General features: G+C 38.1%; 2 protein-coding genes across 2 annotated transcripts; both read right to left on the bottom strand.

Annotated features, from left to right (window-relative positions):
• Positions 1–2538: 2538 nt before the first annotated feature.
• On the bottom strand, positions 2539–7117 carry LOC137291875 (rRNA 2'-O-methyltransferase fibrillarin-like). Its single transcript, XM_067823418.1, has 4 exons — positions 6754–7117; positions 5011–5066; positions 4261–4381; positions 2539–2974 (listed from the first exon to the last, which is right to left on the bottom strand). The coding sequence occupies exons 1-4, from the start codon at positions 7022–7024 to the stop codon at positions 2892–2894; spliced, it is 531 nt and encodes a 176-aa protein (XP_067679519.1). The 5' UTR covers positions 7025–7117; the 3' UTR covers positions 2539–2891.
• A 5948-nt stretch (positions 7118–13065) lies between these two features.
• Positions 13066–14895, bottom strand: LOC137291519 (uncharacterized). The gene is made up of 2 exons (XM_067822884.1): positions 14208–14895; positions 13066–13637 (listed from the first exon to the last, which is right to left on the bottom strand). The coding sequence occupies exons 1-2, from the start codon at positions 14893–14895 to the stop codon at positions 13084–13086; spliced, it is 1242 nt and encodes a 413-aa protein (XP_067678985.1). The 3' UTR covers positions 13066–13083.
• Positions 14896–16332: the final 1437 nt, after the last annotated feature.

Raw genomic sequence — 16332 nt, 5'->3', positions numbered from 1 at the left:
AGTATTTTCTTACTAGGGTTCGTATTTGCAGTTTTGCTGATATAAACTGTAGATCTAGGTACTTGGCAAATTACAGTTACCTATTATGAATAACTGATGATTCAAGGTCTTCATAAACAACAGTAAGAGAGATGAATTTTTAAAAAATGCTTCTACAGGGTTATGTTCAACAGTTAGAACTAACAAAAAAATGCAGTAATAACCAATAAATTCACCTTTCACAACGGAATACCCATGTCATATGGATTCATTTAATGGATCTTACTCTGAAAACCAAAGAGTTCTATTCTCATGAAACTGATGTCTATCTTATTCAAGTTTGGTTGCAGACATGTGGTTTGATGTCACTGGTGGCTGTGAATTCGGACAGTTGTACTTCAGTTATTGTAGTTGTTGTGAATTATTGTTATTGTTTGTCTTCCTTAAAATTAGTAGAGGAGATTGACCATATTCTGCTACCCAGCAGCTACGTTTGGACAAGAAGGCTTTGTGAAATAACCGACTGACCGACTCATCAGGACTGAAGAAATAATCCAGTTCAGTCAATGTGGTGGATTGTAGAGCTGGTGATAAATGTACAGGCCACTGACAGGCTGAGATTTTATGCTGGTGTTGACTGCTTGCCCGACTGGACAATGTCTTGACAGCTTCCATTGTTATGCTGAATTGTAGTTTCAGTATGCAATCCATAGCTGACTTAGTTGAATGGGAATTTTGTGATGTTAGTAACACTACTGATATTAAATCAGTATTTGCTGCTGAACTAGTACCATAAATTTGGGGACATACCTATGGGACCAGTACAGTCATTTGAATACAAGGCAGGACGTTTCAAATTCTTCTGACGAAGACTGCCAAACAAGATTTTATTACAACCATGACGATTTCTTTTTGTAACTTGATTTGTGGATTGACAAATGCAAAATACTGAGAAAATGATGACTTACATAAAATTTATAGCATAATTGATCAAAATTAAAAAATAAGCACTAATAGACTTGGTTTTCAAAATTCCAGTATCTCACACTAAAATAAAAATGAAATTTAAAGTGATTATGAAGTACTACGTACAAAGACAATATAAAAATATAAATTATTTCACCATTTAGGGAGGTTGTATACTAAGTATCAAACTGTCAAGAAACTGTTAAATTTGGTATCATTTTGTAGAAACTTGTCCCGAATCTACATAATAAAATGTCACCTCAGCATGTTTTTGACAAACGGTGCCCTTTTCAAGCACTCTCTGTGAAAAGTAATATGTCAATAAAAGTAAATAGTTTTTGTGGATATTTCAGTACTCATATAAATAAAGCAGGAACATCAATTTTCAAGTCAGTATCTAGGATTTGACACATCAATTAACTTCTAAAAAAGCCCAGTAATTTTAAAAAAAATATTGATTCATCAATGAAAGAGATCATTTATACTAGCAAGTTTTTTTTCATAAAATAGGTTTTATATAGTACATTCAGTGGGTGAACTAGTCAAAGTGTTTTAAAATTATGTTGTTGGAGGTTTTAAATACATCTCCAATTTATTCAGTATACCAAAATTATATTTGCTAAGGGGAGATAACTTCCCCAGATTTAGCTGAGGATAAAATGCTTGTCACGTAGTGTGGCCAAAATATCACGAAGTATCATTAGATGCATTAAGAAGTGAAATAACCATAGAAAATAAAAATGCATTCCTACTGTCACATCCTGTCACACAGGGTAAGCGTACAAATATTGGTATCAAACCTCTTTAATCAGTTTAGAACACGTCATGGTTCAACTTTTACTGGGCGAAGTTGAAATTCATGTTTCCACCAAGAAAAAATTCAAACACCAAACTTAATTTGAGGGCATAATTCCATAAATGAACACAAAAACAGGTATCGTTAAAAAAAAAGTTCTTGTTAATTCCCCTTTGTTAACTTTATTTTTTTCTAACAATGTCTAGACCAACAAATAGTATGGGTTTACACTGCTTTTAGCTCCATTGAAGTAATCTCACAGCTGGGGCTACTAAGAATGGGCTCAGACAATTATTGTGCATGTGTGTTAAAATAAAAAGCCCCCTCTGTACACAATTTGCCATTGTTCACCTTATGACAAAATCCTTTTCCAGAATGTAATGCACTCAATATTAATTTCAACATGAAAAGCAGTTGATTTTATAATGACTATTTCAGCCGGCCAGTGAGTTCTTTGAAGATGTTATAATCATCCTTTCCAACATTTGTGGTGCACTAACCACACTCAAACATGGTAACTATGAAAGTGTGAGTATTATATCAACACCAATGTGGTGTGACTTTGGATTCAGTCACTGTACATCTATACCATATATAAACTGAAAGAGTCTACCAATACGCAATAGCAGATGACGATCTCTCATGTATTATGCTTACCAAGTCATGTGTCATAATCTTAAAGTAACTTTGAAAAGCGTAAGCCCTAATCTGTTTAAACTAAGGAACTAATGATGCAATAGAATTGGCTGTGAAACTCATTTGGGTCTGTGCCCCATGAGCCAATGACAAGATCTGAAAAAAATCACATTTTCTTTATTCTTGAGAATGGATTTACAATGGCATGAATACGGTAGACATTCCATATTTCAATGGAGACAAAAAAAAAATACATTACATTTAAAAAAAATGAAAAAGAATTACAAAATGAATTTGTGATCGATTAGCACTTTTTAAAAAAGCTTTGGCCGATGTTACAAACCTAGCACAATTAGCAGACTGGCAGCAATTGCACATGTCAAATAAAATGCGTAAAAATTCAACACAGGGTCTCAAGTAATGCAGGTTGCTCGGCAAGTTTGATTTGAATGGTGTTCAATGTGATAACTTTTACTGTGCATCTTTGGCTGTGCCAAACAGATGTTACTATGGATTAATACTGCGGAGTTGGGCATTCACGGGCGAAATGGCCTTCTGTGCCGCACTGAAAGCAAGCATTGTTGCGATGGCGTTGGGCTGAAAATAGAAGTTAAACAATAATTCATAGGAGTAATTCAGACAAGATGAGGCCTGTTGTGTGGGAGAAATGCCAGTACCATAATTCTCTTATTTGTTACTCTACAGACTTCACTTTAGTAAGATAAACATAGTATGATCTACTTTCCAGTACATGGATTTGGTGTGGTTTCATATTTCTGAAATGACAGACGCATTAGCAAAATTGTACAATAACCCAGCTAACAGGGATTGATTAAGTACTTAACACCAAAAAATGTTACAAATCAGGGTTTCAGACAAGCTTTTAAGGTTTACGTGTGTGGGTACAGTACACAATGTTTTTGTTCTTTGGTGAGTGAGTGTGAGTTTAGTTTACGCCGCACTCAGCAATATTCCAGCTATATGGCAGTGGTCTGTAAATATTTGAGTCTGGACCAGACAATCCAGTGATCAACAACATGAGCAAGTCAGTGACTCTGACACCTGATCCCATTAGTTGCCTCTTACAACAAGCATAGTCGCCTTTTATGGCAAGCATGGGTTGCTGAAGGCCTATTCTACTCTGTGATCTTGACGGGTCTTTTGATCTTTGGAACAAGTATTATGAATGTTGAATGAGTATTTCTTTTTCTGTTACCCACTGCTTAAGAATGTGTATTTCAGTGATTTATACTCGCTTAAGTATATGTCACTGAGTAAGTTTACTAAGCAGATTTATACTGCCTTATGTTCTACCTAATCAAAACCAACTTTAATATAATGGAAACAAATTCATAAAAAAATCCACCTATCCTGTTCTACAGAACACTAGTTCTTCACTAGTGAAAGGACTAGTTTTCTAGCACCATGTGATATTTAATCAAAACAAACTTAAATATAATGGAAACAAATTCATAAAAAAATATCCACCAATCCTGTACCAAGAGAACACTAGTCCTTTACTAGTGAAAGGACTAGTTTGCACTAATGCAAGCTCCTACATATCTTTGCACTGACTAAAGAAACCATTAAGGTCACTGTCTTGTGAAGTACTGCCATTTTCACTGTACTTGTTGCTTACTTTTTAGTGCATGTGAAGCCTATAAATATATTCTGTATGCATATGCTTCAAAATATTTGTGTATCTAACATTCAAGAGAGAAATTATTACGCAGCAAATTTTTTAAAAAAAACAATTGCTAATTCTCTATGCATGTACATGAACTACCAGGACACCAAGCTCATCTCGATCTCTGACACATTATGCATCTTATCGCAACACCTCAACAAAAGAAAGAATAAAAGGATTACAAAACTTTACTCACGGCCATTTCTGTCACGTGGCTCTTCCACTTCCCTTATCAATGCTTCTGCTGCTTGTCTGTTTTGACTATCTCCGGACAACTGGATTCGTACCCTTCCACCTTCTGCCTGGTCACTGAATACCTTAAAATAATGTTAGGACATAATCAGAAACAAGTTTCATAACAATTACTTGGCAAGTACTGTTTATGCTCATTACATCATTCATTCGAACCGAATCAAAAAACAAAAGTCACTTGGTTGACTCATCATATAGCTGAAGTCAGCACTTTTCTTAAAATTCAAATGATCACTTAAAATGTGTGATGGAAGGTAACACTTAGATACAGTGAACTAATCAATTTAGAAATATCAATTATGCTCAAAATGTCAACATCAAACAAATTTAAAATAACTCAGTACTATTAATTCTAAAAACCAACACACTGAAACAATAATTTACATTTAGCATCAATTCCTTTTCAATTGGGTATTCTTACTATAATTTATTCATTATATTTTTATATTGAAGTGAAAATTTTATAATTACAATAACATTAAAAATATTGAGACATTTAAAATACTATTCTGAATGGAAATTACTCTAATAATAAAACTTTGATGAAAGCATTACTTATGTATAATATACTATGAATAATAAAGGGGATTCCATCATTCGTTGTGCCAGTCATGTGCTATTAACGTATAACACATGGCATACCTCATAGTTGCATCCCAAAAAAGCCCTCCAAAATTCCTGTAGTTCAACATACTTTAATCAAAGCTCCACTTTGGTCCTGCATATCACGAATTCTCTGACCCCTTTTCCCTGCAAAGGTAACAGACACTTACAAAATGAAAGTAAATCTGTAATAATATCAAAGTGTGTCGAGTGCTGTTTGCCACCTTTTTTAATAACAATTTTCATGGGGATTACCATTACTGTTTTTTTCCATATCATGAGTGGCATAAAATCCATCCATAACTTCTTGGCTGGGACTATGCATGCTGGGAACTGACAATCTGAGATCATCACTTGTCAGTTCACTGCCATGTGTTATTTGGTGGCTGAATCTGAATATTTGAGAACTGATGTGTGTCAACGAAAACAGCAAATATGACCACCTCATCCCATCAGTCGCCTCTATAAGACAAGCATGGATTACTGAAGATCAATTTTAACCTGAATCTTCACATGTAGATAGGTACACTGACTACATTAAAACATATGCATTGGGGTGCGAGCCACAGCTAATAATGGCACAATGAGATGAAAATATTTCACTTGTAATTATGCTCTCTTTTGGAGTCACTGGTGGATACTATATATTGTCCCAGCCCTATGAGCATCAAGTAAAACTTCTGATACTTTCCAACCTGTGTACAAGAACATAACATGCGAGATAAAACATTAAGGAACTTAATAGTCAAACATCTTGAATTCACCAATCATGTACCCGAGTTTTTACACCAATTCACAAAGTGAAAATTAGTTTTCTAATCATAAAACACTGATTAATATCAATGAGTGAAAAATATAAAAGCAAGCTTTTTTACTTACTTCATAATGACACATTTTACATTAAGAGACCCTCTCCTCCCCACCCCCCTGATGGTATGACGGCCAATTTGAGCAAATTTGGTACTGTTAAATATATGACATCCAAAGAAGTGACTGCAAAAGACATGAAAAGAAAATTCAAAATTCGGCAGGGGATAATTCAACTGCATTAAATATCTGATGTATATCACAAACATAATTAAACTGAATCGCCAGAGGAAATTACTCAGGAAACAATTTGGTGTTTTAAGTCACAATTACATATGGAGATGTCCTATATGGAACGACAAGCAAATACATTAATATTCAAATACACACAATCCAAAGGCTTGAGTGCAGTTTACCGGGCGCGATACACGGAAACTGCTGAGGGCTTGCCAATGAGCGCACTGCTGTATCGTTAACCCTTTGACACCCCACTTCTAGATCCTTAGGGTTAGTGAGTAAAGGTTAGGGTTGGCGTACCTTTGGTACGAGTGTGTCCATCCGAAAAAAATCGGAAAATGTGCGCCCGGTAAAGTGCACTACTCCCAATCCAAATCATGGTACAAGGTAATAATATGGTTCATGTAAAATGATAACTGAACAAGAAATTCAGGACTCATTTAACTTACCGGCACCAGGAAAACCACTGACAAAGCACATGGCCCACGAACACATGGTCATGATTTGGCTCGCAAAGCATCCTCAAAGCGAGGCAAAGGCGTTCAGAAACATACATGATCACAAAACAAACCAAAAGCCGTCGATCTGATTCCACACAATTTTCACAGCAGTTTGATAACAAAGCTCGAGCTCTGGTGCATTCTCAGTCGCTAGGCTTTATCGAGCTATGCAACAATGGCCGCCAAAATCTGGCCGACATGTTCCCTAGGAAGCGCACATTTTATGCCGAGACCATCCTGAAACTTAAGACAAAAACATCCACAAATGAACAATAATGTAGCATGCTAACCGATTATTCTGCCGACAATTGACTGGTCTACGTAAATGTCTGTTTTTCCACCAGGGTTGTTCCAGTTCGAATGATATGAACCACCATCATTGCCTCGGCCGCCATCACGGCCTCCACCGTAATTATCACGCCCTCCGCCATAACCTCCATCTCTTCCACCGCCATAACCTCCTACTCTTCCCCCACCATAACCATCGTGTCCGCCGAAACCATCATTGCCGCCAAACCCCCCACCCCTCCGCCTGTCTGATCGCTCGAATCCTCTCTGCATTGTGTCCGCTATCTGTCAAAATGTCTGCCTCTTGAGAAAGTCAATCCTATAGCTTGCCAAACCCACAATCCCTTTCCCCGGAAGAGACGCGACAGCAGCAGCACGCAGGATACGTCACAAGTTGAAATTCGTACAGTGCCTTTTACAGTTTTAAACGCGCACATCGATTTCAACAGAGCATGAAATCTTTACGAAGCTTATGCAAGTACATCGCATTATGTTAACTGTAGCAATTTAAAAGAAGAATCAATAAGCCGTTGCCACATAAACATACATGGCTTTTTCTACATAAATGTGACGAAACAACATTCTAAACCATCAAAAACAATTTTATTAAAAGTGTCCAGCAGCAGTTGGCACCGAGTTCAAATGATTCATTCAGCGAGTTGTTCAGCAAAGACTAAGTAACTGTGGTTGTTTTCAAGGCGTATCCAGAGGGGAATGCAAAATCAATATTGTAGTACACATATGCGAGCGAAAGATATTTCGGTGTATGTGTGTAATAGGCTTCTACGAGACACGTGTGATAAATCTAGTATTACACGGAGGATAGCCAGGTACGACACAAGTCAAGTTTGATGTCATTCCCATCTTACGACACAATAGGATTCGTATCACGTTGACAATGCCATTCAGATGGTGTAAACAGGACCCATACATCGTAATACATTTACGATGTTCATTAAGTCGCAGATTTTTCTGAAAATGTCACATGGGCAATAAAAATATACATTTTGTGGTGACCATTGGCACACTACCTTTCATAGTTAGAAAGCAATGGTAAATTAGAACTAAACTGAAATCAAAAAGACCTTTTCCAGAAATACACTCTAGAATGTAAAAAGTGATATTTCAGTAAGTAGTTTTAAGCCGCACTGTAAATAATCGAATCTGGACCAGAGAATCCAGTAATCAACAACGTGAGCATCTATCTGCGCATTTGGGAACCGATGACATATGTCAACCAAGTCAGCGAGCCTGACCACACGATCCCGTTAGTTGACTCTTACGACAACCATAGTCGCCTTTTATGGCAAGCATGGGTTGCTGAAGGTCTGTTCTACCCCGGACCTTCACGGATCAGTGATATTTCAAATGTATGTGATATTTTATATCATACTCGCACGTGACAAAGTTTGACAAATTGGAACTGATTTTGTGAGATATATTTGGGTTTTTATTTATTTATTCTTTTGCTTTCCGTTTTAAGTTTTAAGTTACATGTTCAACGCAAGGATATAATCTGCTGTTAATTGTTATGTAACATTCATGACCTCTGGCGTTGTTGTAGCATTACATTTACTCTCTCTCTCTCTCTCTCTCTCTCTCTCTCTCACACACACACACACACACACACACACACACCACATACGCTACACATGCATTTTATATAATGAGTGTAGCGGTGGGGGAATTTTCTAAAATATTACTTTCATTTCCGATTTCGTTCAAATTTGAAACACGTTTTAATCATAACATATAAAAACAATAAAGTCTTGATTTTAATTTGTAAGAATTATTATCCAAAGATTTGAATCTCTGTGCCGGCGTGTACCGTGTTACGTGTTACCCAATGAAAATTCGTCTAGCCATGTCGGCTAGAAATCGTGTCATTACGTCATTACACGGGATTCCCTTTTTGCACACGACACCATTGCGAATAAATTATAGACTGGGTATACGGCGATACGAGAACTAGTATCCCACTTTGCAGCAGTGGCTGCAACGAGCTACGGTATCGAATTGAGACGGTGGAGACTCAGAGCAGAGCAGGGAAAGGTTGAGCTGCCCCGGGGGAAGTTCGCGAACAAAAAGACCCAAGTATTACGCGTTATGTGTTTGTGATGGACAAACAGAAATGATCTCACTTTTTCTGTATGTATTCAGGACATAAAAATAGTTTTCATGGGAAAAGTCACTGCATATGTAAAATGATACGTTTGGGAGGCAATCTCTTTTGTTTCAATGCCCTCTTGTGCCCTTGTACAATGCTGTCTAGGTTAATATTACATTCGAAAGGAGACATTCAAATGGTTACTTGGCTGACTTAATTTAATTCTATTTTAGGAGCAATTCGTGGCGTATTGTCTGATATGTGACGGGGTCAAAAGTCGGGAACTGTTCTTTTTAAAATATACATGCAGCTTTGTATGTCAGTAGTTTGACTAACATATTGTGTGACGTGAGACAGGAGTGGCTTCAGACATATAGCAGCTCGTCATACAATTAGTTAAAAAGAATATCATTTTTACTGATTGTGTAACTTGCTTACTAAATATTAAAGTTTGAATAATTTGGTACCAGTCTTTGAATTAATTTATGAAGTGGGTCGAGACTCAACTGAATAAAGATAAAGTTGTCCTAGCAAGGATTTTCCCTGTATGGCATATCTGTCACCTCAAATATTCTACATAGAGAATGTATGTGAGTTTGTTGGTTTGTTTAACGCCGCATTCAACAATATCCCTATTAAACTGCAGCGTCTTTAAATAGTCAGACCCCCAGTACGCAACATCATTGACGTCTATCAAAGGAACCTCTTGGCAACCTTATACGACAAACACGGGTTGATGAAGACCATTTCAACCCTCATCTCTACGGGTTATCACAATAGTGAAACAGATGTGATTTAGAAAATACGTAGGTATGATGCAAAAGTAGTCCTTTGAGTTCATGCACGTACTTGCTAATACCTCCTGATTAGTACCATCCTAAAAACTGAAGTGGTAACATGTTCCACCCTAGTCATCACGTAGGAAATGTGTAATATTAGAAGTATTTTGTAGAAGTACTTTTGAAATCTAGTATGACCAGGGTTAGGTTTGTCATATGTAACGTGTCATATTTGGGATTACACTTTCTTTGTAAAGTACTAATTCTAGTCCGTTTTAGTTGAGTCTCATTCGGGTTTCAGAGTCAGATACCTAATCCCCAGCACACAAAGTCAGCCGCGACTTCTACAAAAATGGAAGTCGGACAACTGGAATTGTGTAATCATGGGTTTGTCATAATTATGTTGAGTACGCTCGTAGATGGATGGTAATAGGTAAATAGAGTGTTACAAGATTTACGCTACTTTAACATATATTTCAATGCTTCAGTAATATGACTGTCACATCGGGTTTAGTTAGCTCGTAGGACCACACCATAATGTACAAGGACCACTAGAAACACATGGCGAAGTGATACCCATGATTGAGCACCACTATAAACGTTCGTACCTTTCTTGACATACATGGTGTCTGTTTAAAAGGTTAAATATTGTATGTATAGACCAAAGCGATATGTGTTGTAATGAGTGTGTCTGTGTGCTGGTATGTGACAGGGAGAGGGGGTGGGGTGGGGTAGGCCAAGGGTGTGGTGTGGCGGTGTTTGGGTACTGATACACCTAGGAAATTAGGTTCACTTCTTATATACGAGGAGACGCTACTTATTGCAATAAAACACCGACAGATGTGTAGACACAGACATGAAACGGTAGGTACCTAATTTAGTGCACACTTGTATGAGTTATCCGACTGATCATTGCTGCACAAATGTCATTATCTATACTTTCAAAAAAGATGATTAGAATCTATTAATGATTCCGGGCGTAAACTACTGGTGTACATGTGTATATGTATAAACCTGCACATACTTGGTATGACTTCTTTTTTGTTCGGAATACAGATGTTATCCCATACGGACGTTTTCTCTAGTTATCCGACGGAATACATGTATACTGTTCATCTGTTCATACGCCTGTTTGACTGGACCTATTGGGTAGATTTAAAAAAGACATTCTATTGATTGCAATTGATTCATAAACTTAGATAACTGAGCAGTTTCGATAATTGTTGAAAGTTTACTTCGGTTGCTTAGGAGTTTTCATTTTGCATTGTGCTGTGTGATTTCTTATACATTATATACATAAAATTATAAAATTACATGTAATTGTACATGTATATGTGTAAGACAAATATACTACACAAAGCTAAGATATTCGTGCAGTTCATTACATGCGGACCCTTTTCATGTTAATTTGTCAAAGAGTAACGCTTGTTATTGTGGTGCTCCAGTGAAAGATGCAAACTATTTATTTTTAAAATGTCCAAAATTTGTCAGCTGCCGTTTTGATCTGAAGCTGAAGCAACTGTTACTTGGTGGGATATATAAAGGTATGAGTGTAACCGAAGTAACTATTACTTGATGAGATATATAAAAGTATCAGTGTGGCCGAAGTAACTATTACTTGATGGGATATATAAAAGTATCAGTGTGGCCGAAGTAACTGTTACTTGATGGGATATATGAAAGTATCAGTCTGGTTGAAGTAACTGTTACTTGATGGGATATATAAAAGTATCAGTGTAGCCGAAGTAACTATTACTTGATTGGATATACAAAAGTATCAGTGTAGCCGAAATAACTATTACTTGATGGGATATATAAAAGTATCAGAGTAGCCGAAGTAACTATTACTTGATGGGATATATAAAAATATCAGTCTGGTTGAAGTAACTGTTACTTGGTGGGATATATAAAAGTATCAGCGAAGCCGAAGTAACTATTACTTGGGAAAGGCAGGGGCCATAGGCCATTTTGCACGTTGGAATGAAAAATGGCCTGTTAAAATTTTGAAGTTTGCTATTGATACAGGGGCATTGGTGAAACTTAATCCGATTACTCCGGATTGCCTGACCGGACAAGTGGGACGACCCCGATGAGTAATCGAGTAACTTTTGCGATGTGTGATTTAACAGTGTCAGCGTGGACCAAATAAGTATTACGGAGTGTGATGTCAGCGTGGACCAAATAAGTATTACGGAGTGTGATGTCAGCGTGGACCAAATAAGTATTACGGAGTGTGATGTCAGCGTGGACCAAATAAGTATTACGGAGTGTGATGTCAGCGTGAACCAAATAAGTATTACGGAGTGTGATGTCAGCGTGGACCAAATAAGTATTACGGAGTGTGATGTCAGCGTTGATAATCCTTTTTTTCTTGCACAGTTGGCTGGCCTTACGCAATAAAAGTGTTATTAATGCATTTAGGGTCACAGCTTGACCGGCCCGTCCTTTGTGAAGTTACCGGCCACCTGACATTTGAGGATCGCTCTAAGCGAATTCCAGCGTCAGTAGAATTCGGTCGATTGTGTGACTACTCAACCTGAACTATTACTAAGGCTAGTTTTGAGACAATGGCTAATTAATCAAACCCAGTGCAGTGTCACCATGTGAGTTCAGCTTGTACAATTACCTACTGTATGCTAAGTGGCGCGTATGACAATGGACCTAAACAACTTGACTTGTAAACCGTTCTGTTACCAGTTAGCATGCGCATTTGCCAATCCATGTCATTGTTGACTGGGCTTCATCGGTATACGACCTGATGTTCTCCCGCCTTGATATTGATGGATCATTGCAAAGAGCGGCGTAAAACCCAACTCACTCTGTGACGGTGTACGATATACATTGTACTGATATTAGGGACCATGGACTCAATAAACCAGTCAGTCTTGCCCAAACTGGTGGTTGACATTGAACCATTGATCTAAGCAAATTAACATGCATTTCATATAGTACGATAGCTGATCCTGCCAGTCGACTCTCGCGACAAGCATTGGTTGTTGAAGTCCAAGTAAACTAGAGATCGAAAACCATGAAATCCACGCCAACGTTATACATGGAGAAACAGGCGTGAAGTTGCAACCCAATTACCACGGAGGCCTAAAAACAAAAATACGAAAAAAGTCCCAAACAATAAAAATAAACATAACTCGTTAAAACATCGAGGCCTCTATTGTTTCACCACGTGCAAGGAATACCCGGATGTTTTTTTCTAATCCTCTAATCAGAAATCGTGATACACAGCAACATATTGTTCACCGTGCTTTCGACCTGTGGTTTACTTGGTCAGATAGAGAACGAACTTTGTCTTGTTTTCTTATTTATTTTTTTAGCTACTTGCAATTTATTATCAACACACATGTTATCTGCAACTTTAAACCATCACACATTGTACATATCCCATAGGACAATATATGACGCATCTCGTCAGTTATAACAATCACAATCAGCTACCAAACACCAGCATCACTGAGCTCCTGTATATAGTTAAGAATAACGTTGGCCTTCAAGACATTCACTCCCAACGCATAATGTGTCCCATCAAAGCTTCGCACGCCCTCCGTCATGTTAAATGTCTTTAAAACAGGTATCTCATACTCCTTGAGAAACTTCTCCATGTCTCGATTAAATCGAAGGACGTGTGGTTTGGACTGGGTATCTGAACGTTTCATAATTCCTGGAGCATTCATGTCAACAAATAATACCTTTGGCCAGAGAATGCCAATCTTTCGTAACCTGTCCAGAGTGGGCTTTAGATATCGCATCTGAACGTTACTCGAGTTATAATTTTCATGAATACCTATACCAACTACGAACAAGGTCCTCCGGTCAGCTAAGCCTTCTGTGACGTCATGGATCAGTTCTGTCCAGCGTCTACTGACGTAGTGTTTCTTCCAGCTGATCTTCACCCTGCCTCTGCATATATTCGTTGGGTTTGCATCCAGTCGTCTTCTGCAGTTTCTTTCCTCGTACATGTTCATCCCCGAGCATTTAGATTTCCAAACTGAAATTGTGAAAAGGCCATTGAAAACATTTTTCTGGTTCTAATTTAGAAATGATTGTTTGACGCCGCAGCAACACTCCAACTATATACCGGCGGTCATATTTATAACCGAATTTGGACCAGACATTCCAGTGAGCATCAGCATCTATATACGCAGTTGGAATACGATGACCTGTGCCATCAACGTTATGCAGCCTGACCATTTGGTCCTGTTACTCGCCTGTAAGACTGGCACGGGATGCTGAAGACCAGTTGCTAACCCGCAAGTAGCTGTTATTTTGACGATCAGTCAAGACAAGTCAGGGGCATTTGGAGGAGAGTAAGCTAAAGATGTAACTTAAGCGGGTGACGAAAAGGTGGATGATTTATATAATCTTAATATAACAATGGAAGTACTTTCACAGTTTCGACCCTCAGTGAGGGCCACAGAAATATCTATAAGTTGAAGAAAAGACATCCGAACAAAAGGACTATGACGGTAATTTTTTCAGTATATATGTGCAGAACCCTGTCGCTTTTAATCCTGTGCACTCTCAAGTTGCATTGCCAACCCTGTCGGATAATACGTACTTTTGGATTCTGTTGGTCTAACGCCGCCATCTTTGAAGTTTCCTCGAACAGTCATCAGAAAGCCTGTGTAAATGTGCCGTATGAGGGAATCTCCAATGAAGCGGATGGTTCCTCCGTCCAACAAGTGGCAGGCCTGATTGGCATTATATTGTTGTGGCCGACATCGGGGATCGGAGGGGGTCCAGGTGGAATATTCTGCATGAATCTGCTGTCGGATATCCCAACAATTTTTACACCGACATTGGGCTTCTGTCTTTTTCACACACTTGAAGTTGTAGCAGCAAGGGGTCGGCCCTGTGGGACTGCAAATCGCTCGAAGGAAAGTCGTCACGTTTGTGTAGCCTACGTTGCCGCATCGATTGTCAGGTCTCTGGAGGGATTTGGGTACTCCTTTGTGGTTCAAGGCCATGTGATAAAACCATTCGGAATGTTTCGCTTGAGCCTGTGTAAGCTTTTTTGTTCTCCAATGACCCTGGGTCATGTTTTGCAGAACGCTTGGACACCTAGATACATAATTGTCAACTCTTGTTGGAGAAGGGGGGTGAAATGCTGTATTTTTGGAGTCCAGGGTTATCTCCAAGTTTCTGATGGGTTTGAAATGAGAGCTGATATATCCCATTACAAACAAAGTTATGCCAAATGTTGTCACTAGCATGACACGGAATGAAGAAGTGTGTCGTTTGATCATGTTAGCAGAACCAAGAGCTTTCCAAGGAATACGGACTGCCCACAATACGGCACATCTATTTATATCTAAACTGTTAAGATAATCTCCCAATTAGCTTTTACCTGGAAAGTACTGCTACAAGTGTCGTTACTTAATTTGCAACGCAAACCCAATTGTTTCCAAAGGTAATTGAATTAATTTGGGGGATAAAAACAATGCAGTCTGTCGGCTTCTCTTTAAAGAGGCGTGTATGTAGCTGTCAAAACATCGCTAGAAACACAAACCAATCTCTACGTTATTAAAATGTCAAAAGAGAAATCGCTCTGTCACCCCGTGTTATTGTTCCTATTTACTGTCAACAAAATATCTCAAACAAGTATGCTTCAGACACACCTGGAAAGGCATTATGTACAGTCGGTTAGGGAGCAATTAGTGCTAAAATCCGGCAACAATAGCATGCGCCACCAAACTCACTGTCTGTCAACTAACCTGCCAAGCACGAGTAATAATAGTTGCTTCTGTAAGGTTCATGAATATCTATGTTCAGTACACACACACACACACACACACACACACACACACACACACACATTATTTAAATGACCCCAAGTAATGAATACATGTGTGTGTGTGTGTGTGTGTGTGTGTGTGTGTGTGTGTGTGTCTGTCTGTCTGTCTGTCTGTCTGTCTGTCTGTCTGTATATATATATATATTTATTCCTTGGGGTCATTTGAATAAGTTCATGTCTTTTGGTAAAATGGATCAAGGGATTACTATCCACACTGTTTTTTTGTGACAAGGTGTTTCAGCGAAAAAGAAATGAACTGTAATGTTATGTTATGAATACATAATTTTCTCTACACGACGTTTCAGAGCTAATTCACCTGATGAGGGAGCAAGAATTAGCTCTTGAACGTCGTGCTGAGAATATAAAAGTTGTTATCCATAAAACGTGTCATGTATTCATGTTTGTCCGACTTCGAGATGCCTTTAAAACGTTTGATTAATAGTATGTTAGGCTTGCAGTGAAACAACTTTGTCACCTCAAAACTTAAAGAGAGTTTTCATTCTTTACTATTTATTCCGACTTAGGAAGACAGCTTGTGAAATGTGCAGGATACGCCCATAATCAGGAGATCACCAATCATCATCACTAATTGTTTGTGATTTCTAAACGCATTTTCTCATGATATAGTCAAAGAGCTTTTCTTGACAGCAACGGTTATGCTTGCACGTTAACTCAATTAGTCATGTGTCATATTTATGTTTTATGTATAAATTTGTCGGACATGACTGAGCAGTGTGGTAGCTCTGTAAAAGAGTTCGCTCGTCACGACGACAAAACATTGCCAAACCAAGTAGCCTGATCTTTAAAAACTTTAAAACTTTAAACGTTTGTAATAGTGTATAAAGATGATCAGAAAAATGTTGCAAGCTGTCAAATACTCTTAATCTTT

Source organism: Haliotis asinina, chromosome 7, assembly GCF_037392515.1.
Source record: "Haliotis asinina isolate JCU_RB_2024 chromosome 7, JCU_Hal_asi_v2, whole genome shotgun sequence".
In the NCBI taxonomy this organism is placed as follows: Eukaryota; Metazoa; Mollusca; class Gastropoda; order Lepetellida; family Haliotidae; genus Haliotis; species Haliotis asinina.
The sequence above is the reverse complement of the archived record's forward strand: the minus strand, read 5'-3'. Positions and strand labels throughout refer to the sequence as shown.